The sequence below is a fragment of the Mytilus californianus genome, unplaced genomic scaffold (genome assembly GCF_021869535.1).
Source record: "Mytilus californianus isolate M0D057914Y unplaced genomic scaffold, xbMytCali1.0.p SCAF_9, whole genome shotgun sequence".
Lineage (NCBI taxonomy): Eukaryota > Metazoa > Mollusca > Bivalvia > Mytilida > Mytilidae > Mytilus > Mytilus californianus.
Window position 1 is genome coordinate 50,258,134 of NW_026262745.1, and position 19,051 is coordinate 50,277,184.

General features: G+C 33.5%; 1 protein-coding gene across 1 annotated transcript; it reads right to left on the reverse strand.

The window, feature by feature from the left end:
• Window positions 1-205: 205 nt before the first annotated feature.
• Window positions 206-18,448, reverse strand: LOC127714834 (uncharacterized). The gene is made up of 7 exons (XM_052220865.1): window positions 18,298-18,448; window positions 17,215-17,276; window positions 12,770-12,841; window positions 11,781-11,870; window positions 4,122-5,543; window positions 3,249-3,444; window positions 206-2,542 (listed from the first exon to the last, which is right to left on the reverse strand). The coding sequence occupies exons 1-7, from the start codon at window positions 18,347-18,349 to the stop codon at window positions 1,338-1,340; spliced, it is 3,099 nt and encodes a 1,032-aa protein (XP_052076825.1). The 5' UTR covers window positions 18,350-18,448; the 3' UTR covers window positions 206-1,337.
• Between the last annotated feature and the right edge of the window lie 603 nt (window positions 18,449-19,051).

Below are 19,051 nucleotides of genomic sequence, written 5' to 3' on the forward strand. Positions count from 1 at the left end.
GTGATTAAATATTTTACACAGCATAGGTTTCTGACACAGAATGAATGTGGTCTAAGAGCTTAAAAAATTTTAATTTACCTATTCAAACCATATCATTATTATTTGCTTTTATATATAAATCAGAAATAACCAAATTTAAAATGGAAAATTTTAAACAAAAAAAAAGGAATAAAAAATCCCCCCCCCCCCCCAATTTTTTGAACCCCCTTATGATTCATCACCCCCAAACTCAATCCCAGCCTTCCCTTTGTGGTATGGTACCTTGCAGTACAATTTCAGAGAGATCCATACACTTGAACACAAGTTATTGTCTGGAAACTAGAAAAATGCTTGTTTTTTGGCCCCTAATTCCTTAACGTTAAGGGCAATTACCCACAAACTCAAACCCAGCTTTCCCTTTGTGATATGGAACCTTGTAGTACAATGTCAGATAGATCCAAATACTAATACACAAGTTATGTCTGGAAGTTACAAAAATGCTTATTTTTGGAACCTTTTTGGACCCTAATTCCTTAACTGTTGGTACCATAACCCCCAAAATCAATCCCAACCTTCCTTTTGTGGTATTTAACCTTATGGTAAAATTTCATAGAGATCCATTCACTTAAACTAAAGTTACGAGTGCGAAAACCAATGTCTTCGGAACGTCATACCAATATACGACAGACAAAATTTTTTTGCGGTCATATAAAAATCACAAAACATTGACATTTCGAAACTGAATATTTGTTGAATTTCAGATATTAATGAAAGGTGACCATCTTTGATGTTTAGTCCTAAAAGATTCTGAGACAAAGACAGTTGAAGATCTTGAAATATGCTACAATGTAAAACAAAGACCTAAGTCTGCAATGTGACTGTATTGGACTTCCTATCAATGCAAAACAAGAATGTGTCCAATAGTTCACATATGCCCACTCACACTATTTTTTTCTATGTTCAGTGGACCGTGAAATTGGGGTCAAAATATAATTTGGCATTTAAATTAGAAAGATCATATCATAGGAAACATGTGTACTAAGTTTCAAGTTGATTGGACTTCAACTTCATCAAAAACTACCTCGACCAAAAACTTTAACCTGAAGTGGGACAGACGGACGGACGAATGAAAGCACATACCAGAAAACATAACGCCCCTCTGCTATCACAGGTGGGGCATAAAAACATGAATTTTATAGATGACCTTTCAATAAACTTTCTTACAAAACTTTATGTTCAGACGACTGAGGTACGAACAATGAAAGCCAAATGATTGATATCCCTCACATTGAAATTTTGTCACAGTGAAATAAAATGTCTTCAAGATTTAGTTACAAACAGACAAACAGAGTGATTGACTATAAATGTAAGTTTTCATGGATTTCTTGATTCTCTAATTCATTCAGCACGGCCAATAAATCACTGTCACCAGCATCTAAATCACAGCTGTCTATACACATTATTGTCTTCCCTGCATTCATAGCAAGTCTTGAAAAAAATGATGCAATTTGGCTAGGTTGTAACCATTCATTGGGGGAAAACTTTCGTCTTCCATTTTCTGACATGTTACGCATGTTCATAGCAACAGCTGCTGGATTTTCTTTCTTGCCACTAGCCTCTCCAATCTTAAATAGTTCTGTAAGATATGATTTCACATTCTGTGAAAATCTGACATACTTTTTCTCTTTCTTTAATGCCCAACCCATTGCAGGTATATTCAAATTGTTGCTGCTAGAGGTTCCAGTATCAGATTCAATAGTGACATGAGTAGAAGCATGAAGATTTTCACATTTTTCAGCCCATATCTTTTTAGCTCTGTCATAAGTTGAGTCATTTAATAGTTGTTTCGAGTGTTTTCCAATGAGAATGTGATCTTGCATTTTTTCAAATGACTGGTATGCCTTGGTGCAACCATACTCTGGGCAATAGAATACGTTGTCAACATTATTGCCTTCATGGTCTTGTAATGGAGAGTCTAATTCTTCTAAGACTGTAGTACAATTTGATGATTCAGGAATTTGTTGTTCTATGACTATTGATTGGTTTGATGATGAGGAACTTTGTTCATTTGCAAAGGCAGTTTGGTTGGATGATACATGTTGTTCATGAATTTCTGCTGATGTTCCTTGTTTTAGATTGATATGCCCTGATGACTCATGATCTTGAAAGTCATCACTGATGATCTGTAAACAAGTAGCTGGTTGTTCATCGCGAAACATTTGCTTTACCTTGTTGTTCTCGATAAAGCAACCATCTCCTATTCTGTATGCTTTCCATGTTTTTATTCCAGAACTTGTGTACTCTACATTTGTGATAAAGCTTACACCTTTCCAAGAATGTGTTTTAAGCTGATGCTTTGTTGTATCAACATCAACAACTGATGTATAAACTCCTTTAACTCCAGCTCCACTATCAATCGCTTCTTTCATCTGCATAGCTGTAGTGATGTTATGGCCTTCTGCAGAGAAAATTCTCATTTTTTGTCTCATATGGGCAATTTTAGCATCACAGTAGCTTTTGCCACTCTGGGCCTCACTATAATCATAACGTTTGATTTGTATCCCTAAAAGAATAAATAATGCTTTTGTTTTTTTCATATTTATAAAGATACAACCTACAAACATTGATGAGAGTAAACATATATATTGAAATAATTCTTATATGATTTGCATATTAAGGAATAAGATAATATGATTGGTCGAGAGGGCTTCTGGTAGTGTCTTTTGACCTTATTTTTTTTTTTAGATAGATGACCCTGACAAACTTACTTTTTGTAACAAGTGTGAACAAGATCTTGGTGATACTAACACAAACTGGCTTGAAGTTAAAATATTTATTTTTACCTCTCATTCATCTTTAAATGTTAGTGAATTGGTCCAGCAAATACACCAATTTTAAAATTCCTTTAAAAAGTATATTATCCTACAGTGCATTTCACTTGTTCCTTAATTTATCTTTATGTTGGAGATGGATTAAAATTTATAAATGTGGAGCAGGATATACATGTATGCCTTCCCTTCAAGAAAATCCCAGAAATTGCTCATTCTTGAATAAGCATTTGACAATGTTTGATACAAGTTTTATAAAAATCTAGCAATTATGGTATATGTGGGAGCCCTTACAAAGCAATTTATGTCATTAACATTTCCAAGGGGCATAACTCACTGTTATTTCTATGCCCTCCCCCTCTTATTATGTTGGGCATGGTACCAAAACAAAATCCTAAAAAACTCCATATTTGTATTTCGGTGAAAGTGATATAATGTTACCTGTTCTTTCTGACAAACTTGGTATTGCTAGCCACAGCTGACCACAATGGTAACAACCAGCATTGTCAGATCTAAGGTATGCCTCTGTGATTTGTGGTAACTGTTTCTTAATAGAAGATAGTGTGTGCTCCAACAGGGATAAAACAGCGAAGAAGTCCTGCTTCACATGGTCCATTATATGAGTAAAGGTCTTGTGCTAAAATAAAAATCAGTTCTTATTGTATACTGTCAAAGTATGGATGGTGTTTAATATGACTTTCTACAAATAAATAAAACTAGAACACACCCGTGAAATAGCTGTCATTTAGACCGTGGTTAAAAGTATGTAAAACTTCTGTAGGCTGACATTACAATTTTTTTCTTTCATCCTCCTTTTTCCAAAATCTGTAATTTTTTGTTTTCTATTATTCAATTCTTCTGTTACTATGAACATACATATACTATAAATAAAGTGTATTTCCTATTTACTATCATTTCAAAGTTTACTTTCCACTGTGTCACCAACAGTAAATAGCAAATACACTCTATTTATAGAATATGTGTGTTTATAGCTTACATACAAAGCGAAAAAATTGTCCTGTTCCCAAGTATCTATCAAAACTATTTGTTGTTTTCACAGTCCTAAATATAACGGAAGTCTTGTCTATGACTTAAAAATCTGTCCAATGACGGAAACAATATCTGGACGCCTTATTTTCATTTTTCTCTCAAAATATCCGAAACTGAATAATCATACAGTAAAAGAGAATGACAAATGCGACTGTGCATGGTACCGTTAGGACACGGATGGTTGATAATTAATTTATTGTGGAAAGAAGAGAAGCAACACACAAAATAGGATTATCATTTAAATAATATTACTAGTACTCTTACCTTTAAACTGTTGTCTTCATCTTTAATAATGGCAACACACACATGCCAGTGCATCCCTTTTTGACCAAAGAAATCTTTCATTCTTTCCCTAAACATCTGTGGAAGGTATTTCATTGCCCAATCCATGATAATAATTACTTCATTGCCTTGTATGCTGTTCAGAAGATCAAACCTGGCATCATCTTGGTTGATTGTTCTCAAGATGTGAGATCTCCAGTCCTCAATCTGCCTTGTTGATATTTCCAGGTCTTGGAGGAAAGCTTCTTGATCCTCTGGACAGCTGGATAAAATGGCCAACCGAACTTCTTCAACAATATCTCCAAGCAGCAGACATCTGTCGCAAGCCTTTTGATGCAAATGTTTACATCCAATACTAAGGGCACCAACTTTTGGATCACTTAATGAATACTGCAGGCAATGGAAGGCACATTCATCTTCTCTTTTTATGTGCAGTTTGTAATCTGTTTTTAAGTACAGTCTGCTATTTAAAAGTTTGCTCTTAACTTTACTCTTCCAGTCCTCTGTTTTGTTCAGCTTGGAAATTAAGGACAAAATGTTGTCAAATGCTGTGGTGCCATCTACAGCAATGTTGTCTAAACCCTTAAGGCACTTCCTTTTGGATGCTTCACATGCATTCAAAACTTGATACAGTGTTGAGTCACTTAGAGGATTGAAATCATTGTCGGCACAGTAGAGTTTATACAGTTTAATTAAGTTTGAATGGATGACTGTTCTAACAACATCTGGGATAACAAGAATATCTCCCGAGTCTAATTTTAGGTCATGGGTAGTGTAAGATGATATTTGGTTGAAAGATGGGTCACTGAAGAATTCTACAGCATGCTGTAACATGGCATAGTTTATTCTCTGCCTATGTTGTTGTGTCTTTGAAGATTGTATACATGAGCCAGGACCATTAACAAATGCATGTTTTCTTGCTTTATCTATTTGATATTTTGTGATCTCAGGAATCCATGTCAACAAATCAGTTTTTGAAAACTGGTTCACAACAAGAGACAAAAGTTGACACTTTACATCTGCATCCTTTATATTTGTGCACATCTGGGAAACAACATGAAGAAGGTCATCATCACCTTTCATTACTGGAACCTGATCAGAAATTCTCCTTAGTTTAGTTCCTTGTTTAGGTGCAATAGCATTATATAGAGCTTCAGCTGTTTCCTCTGCCTTTCTTTTGTAGTATCGGATGGTTCTGTCTTTTGCTTCATCTATATTTGTGTTCAGCTTTGATCTAAGTGGACTGATACAACCTTGACCTAGAACATAAATAGCCTTGTTGATATCAGCAATTTGGATTTCTTTAAGAGGCAATGCTTCGTCCCCTTGGCTCCAACTTGAATCTTGACTGCTGCACACTGTACTAACTTGCCCCTCGCTGTCTTGTGAATATGTGTATAAATTCTATAAAAAGAAAATCATGCAGGTAACAATTGCCATTCAAGAAGAACTAAACAATATCATATGTAAGGATGTTCAACAATTTCTTAATATACATGGTTAGAATTCAGCATATCAAATTAAAGACTAACATTAATTATATTTTTGATGTCAGAAATCAAACAAAGTTTATCTTATAATAAAAAAAAGTTTAATTTTGGACCCTTTTGACCTCAATGTTGACTTATTTGACAACAGGGCCCAAAATCCAAACACAGTTAGATTCAGCATATCAAAGAACCCCAATAATTAAATTTTTGTTGAAATCAAACAAAGTTTAATTTTGGCCCCCAATTTGGACCAACTTGAAAACTGGGCCCATAATCAAAAATTTAAATACATGTTTAGATTCAGCATATCAAACATATTGTCAAAGAACCCAAAGAATTAAATTTTCGTTAAAATCAAACTAAGTTTAATTTTGTACCCTTTGGATCTAAATGAAGACCAATTTGAAAACGGGACCAAAAATTAATAAATCTAAATACACGAATAGATTTGTCATATCAAAGAACTCCAATAATTCAATTTTTGTTGATATCACACAAAGTTTAATTTTGGACCCAAATTTGGACCAACTTGAAAACTCGGCCCATAATCAAAAATCTAAACGCATGTATAGATTCAGCATATCAAAGACCCCCAAGAAATCAAGAATATTTTTTGTTAAAATCAAACTAAGTTTAATTTTGGACCCTTTGGACCTTAATGTATCCCAGTTTGAAAACAGGACCAAATATTAAAAATCTAAATACACGGATAGATTCGGCATATCAAAGAACGCTAATAATTCAATTTTTAATGAAATCAAACAAAGTTTAATTTTGGACCCTTTGGATCTCAATGTGGACCAATTTAAAAACGGGGCCCAAAATCCAAAAACGTTATACATGGTTAGATTCAGCATATTGAAGAACCCCAAAAATTCAAGAATAAAACCCCATTGAAATTGGTCAAGAAATAAACAATTTATACAAATATTATTTTTGGCCTCTAATTCCTAAACAGAAAGGGCCATAACCCCCAAAATGGATCCCAACCTTCCTTTTTTGGTATGGAACCTTATGGTACAAATTCAGAAAAATCCATACATTTACACACAAGTTATTGTCTGGAAACTAGAATAAACTGCTTCGCTGAGCGCAGCTGGATACGCCCGCAGAGGTGCAACCCTGAACAGTTGGGGCAAAAATGGACAGTGATCGGGAAGGACGTGCGCCTTGCGCCTATTGCGCTTATCGACCAGAAATGGCGCATAGATTGACAAATGTAAGCGCCCGCGTGGCGCATGATATTTTTCACTTCTTTTTGAAACGTTGAGATATCGTAAAATGGATTTCCGATCGTATTTCGTGCCGCCATTTGTGCATGAGTACACAACTGTGTAGTGTTTACTCCAATGATAGGAGCACCTATATATTTTTGGGACGTCTCGGGTGTTTTCCTATGGTAATAATAGCAACATGCGGTATGACTGATTACCCAAAAAACATAATTAACCATCATTCATGAAATAATTTTTTATAAACAACTTTAAATTTGTGAAAATTAGCTAGTACAGGCGAGAATTCTTCTCTAATTATAATCTTTTAAGTAAGCTTGCTATTATTTCGATTGAAAAACCCAAAAGCCTTTTTATGAATATCATAGTATTTGTCTCCATAAAAGGGGCTTAGCTGTCCTTGTCATTTCTTTTGGTCTTTGGCTCGTTTTGACATTTTGTAAACATGCCTTCAGCGAATTGTTGTTGTGTCTTATCAATTAACGTTGCTCTCTACTGTTATTCTTGTCATCGTGATGAAGTAATAATAATACAAGTGCAGAGGAAATGCCAGAAACTTCCTCTAATACTGGAATAAGTATGGTATCGACGAAGACCCAAATTTAATGTAAAAAAAACCCATGAACATCAACAACATGAACAAGGGAACAGTACCAGTTTTAACATTGTAAATAAAGGTTATCGTAAATATTGCCCGGTTTGGAAGAAGTTATTGTATATTCATTGAAATTGAAATTACAAAATCACAGGAACAATATCCATGATATTAGTTAGAATCATACTTGTAAGTACAGTGAAATATACACTTTTTTTATTTTTTGTTTTTATTGTAAACGAATGGCCCATTAATTCTAAAAATGGCCCATTGAATTTATTTTTGGGGGGCCCTGGGCCCATAGAGAAAAAATCCTTCCAGATCACTGAATGGACACAATATTCAAGCTTGATACAGGTCTGAATTTGGATTGTAATTAGATATTTGACAGATTATAGGTTTCTGAATAAATGTAGTCGAAGAACTTGAAATTGGTTATATGAATTGAATTTATATTTAATTAAAGATTTCTTGCTGTTGTGCAAAACATTGTGCCGTTGCGCAATGCTAAGTAAATCTGTTGTCAGACTATAAACAAATAAAATCTTATAACTCGGAAACCTAAATTCGAAAATTTATAAAAATCAAAAGGGAGCTTACAAAAATAGATATAAACACAATTTACCAAAGTTTCATAACTTTTGAGTTATTGTCCGAAAACTGGAAAATCCCCATTTTTGTCGAGCCTGCGACTTTTGTCGCAGAAAGCTCGACATAGGGATAGTGAATTAGTGATCCGGCGGCGGCGTTAGCTAACTTCTTATTTAAAAGCTTTATATTTTAGAAGCTAGAAGACCTGGATGCTTCATACTTTGTATATAGATGCCTTATGTTACGAAGTTTCCGTCTGTCATATGTCCATTGTCCTTTTTTCCTCATTTTCATGGTTCAGTGACTACTTGAAAAAAAAGTCAACATTTTTTGTAATGTTAATTTCTTTCTTGTTATGAGTAATAGGATAACTATATTTAATATGTGCGTACCTTGCAAGGTCCTCATGCCCGTCAGACAATTTTCATTTGACCTCGACCTCATTTCATGGATCAGTGAACAAGGTTAAGTTTTCGTGGTCAAGTGCATATATCAGATACTATAAGCAGTAGGTCTACTATATTTGGAATATGGAATGATTGTAAGGTGTACATGTCCAACTGGTAGGTGTCATCTGACCTTGACCTCATTTTCATGGTTCAGTGGTCAAAGTGAAGTTTTTGAGTTTTTTTGTATTTTTTCTAATACTATATGCAATAGGTCAACTATATTTGGTGTATGGAAATATTTTATGATGTACATGTCAGTCTCGCAGGTTTTATTTGACCTTTACCTCATTTTCACGGTTCATTTCTCAGTGTTAAGTTTTTGTGTTTTGGTCTGTTTTTCATCAACTATAAGCAATAGATCAACTATATTTGTTGTATGGAAGGATTGTAAGGTGTATATGTCTGTCTGGCAGGTATCATCTGACCTTGACCTCATTTTCACTGTTCATTGGTCAATGTTAAGTTTTCATGGTTAAGTTTGTTTCTTAGATACTATAAGCAATAGGTCAACTATATTTAATGCATACATTGATTGTAAGGTGTACATGTCTGTCTGGCATGGTTCATCTGACCTTGACCTCATTTCCATGGTTCATTGGTCAATGTTAAGTTTTCTTGGTTAAGACTGTTTCTTAGAAACAATAAGCAATAGGTCAACTATGTTTGGTTTATTGAATGATTGTAAGGTGTACATGTATTTCTCGTTTGGTTTATCTGACCTTGACATCATTTTCTTGGATCATGTTAAGTCTATGTGTTACTTGTAGTAAAGCTTTATATTTAGGACTATCAACATAAAATCAATGGTTAGTAAAGAAGGCAAGACATTTCAGCGTGTGCACTCTTGTTGTAATGAATAAAACCCCATAAATCGGAAACGTATAGTCTAAAAATTATTATAAAAATCAAAAGGGAGTTCATGTCGATAGAAATAAACAATATTAATTCGTCAAAGTTTCTTGCAAATTGGTTAAATTGTTTTTGAGTTATTGTCCGAAAACTGGAAAATCCCCCCTTTTTTAATGAATAAAACCCCAAAACTCAGAAACGGTAAATCCGAAATTTACAAAAAAACAAAAGGGAGCTCACGTCAATAAATATAAACAATTCAAAATAGTTTCATGCAAATTGGTGAAATTGTTTTTGAGTTATTGTCCGAAAAACTGGAAAATCCCCCCTTTTTTAATGAATAAAACTAGGGATGTCAACTTGATAAAGATTTACTAATCGGGTACTCGTTGGATTTACAGAGCGATACTCGAGTACTCGCTCGGAAAAACATCTACAAAATGGAAACACAAAATTATACCTATTTTATGTATTGTTTGTCGTTTTCTTATGAACTTAAAACCCTCAACATTATTACCTAGGACTAGATAATTGTTCCAGGAATTTTATACCATAATTAAAAGCTCATTTACTACTTGTACCAATTAAGTAAATTTGTAATAATCTAATCAATTAATTAATCATGTTAAAACACGTCTTTAGAAAAATGATTACTCAAACAACAGTATTTGGGAATCGTAAAAAAACACATTTAATGGTCAGCAAAGGGGTAATGATTAGAACTTATTGATGCCTTTAATCATTTTCTGAGGGTCGACACAGGGTGCAACGAATTTGTTCTTATTTAGAAATATTATCTTGTCAGCTGTTTCTGGGACAAGGTGATTTCTCAACTTTGTTACGTATTTAACATTCCTGCTGATGAAAATATTTGCTCTGACGGTACAGAGGTGGGGGAGGGGGAATGACTATAAGATTAGCTAAAAGTGTAAGACTTGGAAAGGTGGTCTTGTTCCAAGCCTACCTCTGTTCGGAGGAATTTAAAATGACAATTAAACCCACACATTCGAGACATATTTTAATATTGATCAATATTTAATTTCCTATGAGGCGCTCTCAATAACAATATTTTTGTTTAAGCTTAAGAAAGCAACAACATTCTAACAGGAAACTGATTAGTTGAGTATCGTTTTGGTATTCCATACTCGGTACTAACAAGCAATACTCGTTGACATCCCTAAATAAAACCCCAAAACTCGGAAAAGCTCACGTCAATAGATATAAAACATTCACAAAAGTTTCATGCAAATTGGTGAAATTGTTTTTGAATTAATGTCCGACATGTTGACGACGGACGGACGGACAACAGTATACCATAATACCTCCCGTAAACGGGCGTATAGAAATGCTTATTTGGACCCCTTTTTAGGCCCTAAATTCCTAAACAGTTGGGAACATAACCCCCGAAATCAATCCCATTAATTTCATAGAGATCCATTCACTTTAACTAAAGTTATTGTCCGGAAACTAAGTGTCTTCTGACAAAACTTGATTTTACTGTCGCAAATATCCGTTTACCTAGCTCCGCTACGCGTCGCTAGGTAAACTCAATTTGCGACAGTAAAATCTACGTTTTACGAAGGCCAAGCTTAAAATACAATACAGTTATCTCCTAACTTTAAAATACAAACAGGACACAGATGAAGTGACTCTCATTATTTTACATTTGTACTTTTTAATGTTGTAAGATGTTTGTCAAAGCTTATGCTGCATGTACATGTATTTATTATAGAATCGTGATAACCATAGTTTCACAATAAAAGTTGTGTTTGGTCATGTTGGTGCTGCCCTACATGACAGGTACCATACATGGAACAAGTAATGCTGACTAGTCAGGAGCATCTGGTCTTACTTTTTGTTTTATATGAGAGGTCATATTGTTATAGAGCTTTTTGTTTTAAATAATTGAAATACTGTAAATTCAGAAATTATTGCGATGTTTTTATTATTGCGAAAAATGCGACAGGGTTATAAACGCAATAATTTAAACTCGCATTTTGAAATTTTGTATATGAATTAAACAGGATTTTTCTCAAAATCGCAAAAATTAAAATCGTATTTTAATCTAAAATGACAAAATCGCAATAATAAATGCACGCAATAATTTCTGAATTTACAGTAGTACATGTATTTTTTTTATCTTGTGTTCAACTGTTGAATGCTGCTTCTCATGTGGGTTCTTTCTGTTTGTCTTGGACCAAATAACACATCGTTTGTAAGAGAGAAGATGGTTTTTTTTAAATTTAAGCCAGAATTATTTCAAGATATACAGATAAATAAGTGCATTCATTTTCTAATGTTATATGTCTGATAATATTAATTTCTCTGAATATGAAGTTATCTGGATGGATACAATTCTTCTGCAAGAAGTTTTCAACCTTTTTTATTTGGTTATATTGTTCCTAAATGTGTTATGATTACAGTGACTAACTTACCTTATCAAAGGTAGATGAATTTGTCTTTCTCGTGCGAAGTGTATAGTTACAATGCTCATCTTCATCATCTGTTGTAACCACTAATTTTGACTACAATATAGAGAAAGCAAGTTTGTTGACTTAAATTTGATTTTTGTAACAACAATATATTTCTCTTATACAAATCTACTCCTACATGTCCTAAAAAACAAGAGTGCAACTTCTAAAATTTCTCCCCTGTTTAATCCCTTACATATACTAAAAAACTAAAACTTAACATTGGAAAACGAACAAAAAAATGAGGTCACAATCAGATAGACTGATAAGCACACTGAAGGAATAACAGTACTGTAGTTGAAGAGTTGCCACCGTCAATTGTTGATTTGACTGTCGCAAATGCAGTTTTACTGGCGACGCTTGATACATGTCTGAATTTGGATTGTGATTAAATATTTTACACATAATAGGCTTCTGACACAGAATAACTGTAATCAAAGAACTTAGAATTGGTTATATGATTTGATTTATATTTATATATTCAATTTTTTTGCTTTTGTGCAATACACTATGCTGTTGCGAATTGAACCCCCCCCCTCTTTTTTTTTGCTTTTAAGCAATACACTATGCTGTTGCGTATTGACCCCCCTCCTCTTCAAAAAAAATAAATTTGTTACCCCCTCCCCCTCCCCCTTTATTTTGCCAACAAGAAAAAATATTGGAAGAAATTTTATTTGTTAATTTCTGAAATCTGAATTGAGAAAAAAAATTGCCCCCTCCCCTCTTCCAAAAAAAAATCTTTCCCTCATGATATGTTTTTTTTCAATTTATGAGTTTGAATATTCCTTTTGCATATATCTTTCACAAACCTTTTATAACTGCATACACATGTAACATCATTTGGCTCTTATCTAATTGTAGAAATTATCTACCCTGTTTCCCCTCACCCACCTGCTTACTACTTCACCATACTGAACAATATATGTATGTGTGCCACCCTAAATTATACTTACAAATTTAGTAACATTAGGTTTGTCTTCATTTGGATCATCAATCTCTATATCCATGCCATTGCCATTGATATCCTACATAAAAAAATACAATGCTTATCATTGATGGTATTTAATTTTTGATTGATACAATTTAAGTGAAGACAATAAATCATATGAAATAAATGTGGATAGTGTCCACATGTGGACACAGATGATGCCCCCGCTTGCATATCATATAGTTATAAAGGGACATAACTGAAGAACAGTAAAAGTGACGCTACCCAAATTTGAACTTGATCTGAGTTTTGTGTGTAAGTCTCATAACATTTGGTTGAGGCTAACTTAAGTAGAGAACAGAAACTAAAAATTCAGCAATTTTTCTATTTATAAAGGGGCATAACTCAATAATGGTTAAAGTGACACTACCCAAATTCAACTTGATCTGTGTTTTATCAGTGGAAGTCAAAATTAAACATTGCATTGTATAAAGCATTGATTGTAGTTGATTCAACTATAATCATGGACAAAGGAAGATAACTCCAATTTAAATAAAATGCTCCGCAGGGCGCAGCTTGATACGACCGCAGAGGTCGAACCCTGAACAGTTGGGGCAAGTATGGACACAACATTCAAGCTTGATACAGCTCTGAATTTGGATTGTGATTAAATATTTGACACAGCATAGGTTTCTGACACAGAATGAATGTGGTCTAAGAACTTAAAAATTTTTAATTGGACATTCACCTATTATGGTCCAATATCCAAAATCTAAATACATGGTTAGATTCAGCATTTCAAAGAACCCCAAGAATTCAATTTTTGATGAAATCAAACAAAGTTTAATTTTGGACCCTTTTGACCTCAATGTGGACAAAGTTGATAATGGGGCCCAAAAATCAAAAATCTAAATACATGGTTATATTCAGCATATCAAAGAATCCCATATATTCAATTTTTGTTGAAATCAAACAAAGTTTAATTTTGGACCCCGATTTGGACCAACTTGAAAACTTGGCCCATAATCAAAAATCTAAATACATGTTTAGATTCAGCATATCAAAGAACCCCAATAATTCAATTTTTGATGAAATCAAACAAAGTTTAATTTTGGACCCTTTGGACCTCAATGTGGACCAATTTAAAAATGAGGCCCAAAATCCAAAAACTTAATACACGGTTAGAATCAGCATATTAAAGAACCCCAAGAATTCAAGAATAAAACCCCATTGAAATTGGTCAAGAAATAAGCAATTTATACGAAGTATCTTCTTTTGCACAATACTGTGCAATTGAATATTTCTTGCTATTGCGCAATACTGTACAATTGACCATTTCTTGCTATTGCGCAATATTGTGCTATTGGATATTTTTTGCTATTGCACAATACTGTGCAATTGAAGATTTCTTGCTATTGCGCAATACTGTGCAATTGAAGATTTCTTGCTATTGTGCAATACTGTGCAATTGAAAATTTCTTGCTATTGCACAATACTTATTATATAATAATTGACACATCCTGTTTGGTGTGTATCTCCTACCATATCATTATTATTTGCTTTTAAATATAAAACAGAAATAACCAACTTAAAATGGAACATTTTAAAAGAAAAAAAAAGGAAAAAAAAAAAATTCCCCCCCCCAAATTTTTTGAACCCCCTTATGATTCATCACCCCCAAACTCAATCCCAGCCTTCCCTTTGTGGTATGGTACCTTGCAGTACAATTTCAGAGAGATCCATATACTTGAACACAAGTTATTGTCTGGAAACTAGAAAAATGCTTATTTTTGGCCCCTTTTTGGCCCCTTATTCCTAAACGTTTTGGGCAATTACCCCCAAACTCAATTCCAGCTTTCCCTTTGTGATATGGAACCTTGTAGTTCAATTTCAGAAAGATCCATACACTTACACACAAGTTATTATCATGAAACTAGAAAAATGCTTGTTTTTTGCCCCTTTTTTGGCCCCTAATTCCTAATATTTTGAGGCAATTACCCCCAAAATCAATCCCAGCATTCCCTGTATGATATGGAACCTTGTGGTACAATTTCAGAGAGATCCATACACTTGAACACAAGTTATTGTCTGGAAACTAGAAAAATGCTTATTTTTGGCCCCTTTTTGGCCCCTTATTCCTAAACGTTTTGGGCAATTACCTCCAAACTCAATTCCAGCTTTCCCTTTGTGATATGGAACCTTGTAGTACAATTTCAGAAAGATCCATACATGCACTTACACACAAGTTATTGTCATGAAACTAGAAAATGCTTGTTTTTTGCCCCTTTTTTGGCCCCTAATTCCTAATATTTTGAGGCAATTACCCCCTAAATCAATCCCAGCATTCCCTGTGTGATATGGAACCTTGTGGTACAATGTCAGAGAGATCCATACACTAACACACAAGTTATGTCTGGAAGTTACAAAAATGCTTATTTTTGGCCCCTTTTTGGCCCCTAATTCCTTAACTGTTGGTACAATAACCCCCAAAATCAATCCCAACCTTCCTTTTGTGGTATTGAACCTTATGGTAAAATTTCATAGAGATCCATTTACATTGTACTTAAACTAAAGTTAGAGTGCGAAAACCAATGTGTCTTCGGACGACGCCGGACGACGACGCCAACGTCATACCAATATACGACCGCAAAAATTTTTTGCGGTCGTATAAAAATAATAACTTGATATTTAGAAGAAAATAAAAATTTTGCAATTTTTTCCATTTATAAAGGGGCATAACTCTAGAACGGTTAAAGTGACGCCACCAAAATTCAAACTTGATCTGTGTTTTGTTGTAATAAGCATTGTGTATAAGTTTCATAACATTTGGTTGAGGCAAACTTAAGTAAGGGAACAGAAACTAAAAATTTAGCAATTTTTCCATTTATAAAGGGGCATAACTCTAGAACGGTTAAAGTGACGCCACCAAAATTCAAACTTGATCTGTGTTTTGTGATAATAAGCATTGTACATAAGTTTCATAACATTTGGTTGAGGCAAACTTAAGTTAGAGGACGGAAACTAAAAATTTTGCAATTTTTCCATTTATTAAGGGACATAACTCTACAGCGGTTAAAGTGACGCCACCAAAATTCAAACTTGATCTGTGTTTTTGTGGTAATAAGCCTTGTGTATAAGTTTCATAACATTTGGTTGAGGCAAACTTAAGTAAGAGGACGGAAACTAAAAATTTTGCAATTTTTCCATTTATAAAGGGGCATAACTCTAGAACGGTTAAAGTGACGCCACCAAAATTCAAACTTGATCTGTGTTTTGTGGTAATAAACCTTGTGTATAAGTTTCATAACATTTGGTTGAGGCAAACTTAAGTTAGAGAACGGAAACTAAAAATTTCGCAATTTTTCCATTTATAAAGGGGCATAACTCTAGAACGGTTAAAGTGATGCCACCAAAATTCAATCTTGATCTGTGTTTTGTGGTAATAAGCATTGTGTATAAGTTTCATAACATTTGGTTGAGGCAAACTCAAGTTAGAGAATGGAAACCAATTTTGGGACGTACAGACGGACAAGGGTAAAACTTAATGCCCCCACCGCTACGGCGGGGGCATAAAAAGGCAATCAATTCTTACTAACATTTAATATTATGGCATATATTTTACGGCTAATTTCAAGATGCAGATGTTGGTATTCTATCATGTCTATTGTATACTTTGTCATAAACAATATGCCGGCATACATCTGCGTCTTTATATTGTATTTCATATACATACATGTACATACAAAAACTAATGAGATATGGTATACAGGTACATGTAATTGTTAATAAGACAAATATCAAACAAAGTTTAAATGAATTGGATAAAAACAATTACAGGCAACTGTACGGCCTTCAACCAAACCCATATCATACATGTATAGTCTGTTATGAAATTAAAGGCCCTGACATAAAAATTATGAAACTATTCAATTGAGAAGACTAACTACCTAGTTTATCATGTTTGTATATAGGTAGCAAAAAAAAAATGACAGACCTGAAGCTACTTATATATGTAATTTTCTGATTGAGAGTTTTTGTCATTATAAACATCTTTTTTTTTTTAATTCTCCCTCCCATGAATCAATAAATCCAAACCTTCCTTTTGTGGTATTGAACCTTCTTAAAAGATTTCATAGAGATCCATTCACTTAAACTAAAGTTATTGTCCGGAAACCAATATGTCTTCGGACGACAACGCAGACATCATACCATTATACGATCCCAAAATTTTTTTTGCGGTCGTATAAAAATAAATGATAAATTCAATGCAATTTTAATGGTGGTTCCTTTAGCAATTTATTTACATACATGTACATTTGTGTACACCAGAATTATCATCCACCTCACATGAAGTGTAGAAAAAGAATCATAATCCTCGGGTAGTGGAGATATCGTATAAGAAAACCCAAACCGTTTGCAGTTATACCTACATGTTGTTTTCTATTGGTATATGTAATAAAACTATGTTACCTTTTTTTCTGTACATGACATATATGCTTTCAAGTATTCTCCATTACATTTTCTGCATATTCCTTGAAAGAAAAAGAAAAAAGAATGCATAAAATTCATATAAAGAATATATATATGTCATAATGTCATAGTGGATTATATACATGTACAATGTATACAGCTTATAATAATAATAATATAATAATAAATACTTTATTTAAAAAATCATGTAAATTTGTACTGTCTAAGTAAATTTAAATTATTTTATTGGTGTAAAATCCAAAAACCAAGACATTTGCAAGAGAAGCATAAACAATATTTACAAACATATAAAACTTAAATTTATTAGAAACATTCATTTTATATAAGTATATATTTAGATATTTTGGATATTTAGAGGAGGTGATACATTTTGAACTTTTGAAAATTTGAAAGTAAATGATAAACTTCATCATGTTTATGCATAAACTTTTACAAGTATCAATCAAAAGTGAAAACATTAACTTGCTATGTCCCCCTTTCAAAATACTTGATCCTCACCTATAAAAAAAAACTGTGGTTATATAATTTAAAACTTATTTTTTGGGGGTTCAGGTTTGTGGTGGAAAAAGGGGGGAGGGTATCTGTATCTGTATTGGTATGTGTAGAATCCTGTTATGGGCTTATGGCTTTTATACACAGTGGAGAAGAGCCCCATTGTTATGGGTGTTCTTGTAGGGCGGTCTTAAATGCCTCTACAGAACCTGCATGCACAACTTTATCATATATCAACTTGACATGGCAGATTTCAAAAATAAAGTTCATGTAGGGGCATATGTTAATACAAAAAAAATGAGAATGGTTAGGTACATGTAGGGGTAATTTGTCAATACAAAAATGTGCACTTTGTTTTAAAATACACATATATCATGTATATTATCAGTTACTTAGGGAGAAGTGTCCTTGAAAATGTAAACATACTGAACCTGTTTAAAGATTTTAATCGTTTGTTACCAAACAAACTCAATGTATCAGTTATGAACAAACATGTATATATTTGACAATATAATTAATGAATTGGAATACATACATAATAAAGTACATTTTTTTGAACATTGTACTTACCAGAGCCAATGGGCACAAGTACACCAAAGTCGGCTAACATTCGTCTGCTCATGGCCGTTGTAAAGCTCCGATAAGGCTTGGCCTTTCCCTCATGAATTGGATATTGGCACAATGCCTTTTGTCTCCAGTTTATTCCAAGGAAATCTCTATGATAAGGGGACGACCATTTGATATTCTGGGGGGGGCCAGGAGGATTTTGAAAATAAATAACTCAGCCTTGATAATCACAAAAATAAATGGTTTGTTCTGTGGTAGTTTGAAAATAAATAACCTGACTTGCAATGTATTAAAAATAAATAACTCGGCAGGTCTATTTAAGAGCATGAGATTGCACCAGATTCTTCATAAAATTCAACTTTTTTTTTCAAAAAAAATCGGGAATCACTTCCCAAATCTTTGAATAATAAAAGTATAAATATTATTTAAAATACTTGAAATGTCTGAAAAATGGGTTTCATTTAACTTGAGGTTTATTGTCTCAGGAACACTTAACTCACTTTTATTACATATGGCAGTAACTACATTCAGGCAAATGCCTCATGTAGGAAATTTCAAAACCAAAAGCTTGTCTTCATATCAAATTGTTTTCACATCAAGTGTCTTGCAAGAAGCAAGTTCTGTTCTCCCTCAGACGTAGATCCTGTTTTTTGGGGATCAATGTTTCTTATTTATTTGTCTTTTGTTCATTGATTGCCCTTCTGTATTCTGTTAGTGTTGCATTCCTTTTGTAATTTAGTAATTTTGTTATTAACTT

What these genes read in the sequence shown, in the direction of transcription:
- LOC127714834 (XM_052220865.1), bottom strand. Translation starts at nt 18,349, where the DNA reads ATGAGCAGACGAATGTTAGCCGACTTTGGTGTACTTGTGCCCATTGGC. An exon ending in AACCTAATGTTACTAAATTT is followed by an intron (nt 11,871 to 12,769) that starts GTAAGTATAATT and finishes TCTATATTGTAG; the next exon opens with TCAAAATTAGTGGTTACAAC. An exon ending in ATGAAGACAACAGTTTAAAG is followed by an intron (nt 3,445 to 4,121) that starts GTAAGAGTACTA and finishes TTTTTATTTTAG; the next exon opens with CACAAGACCTTTACTCATAT.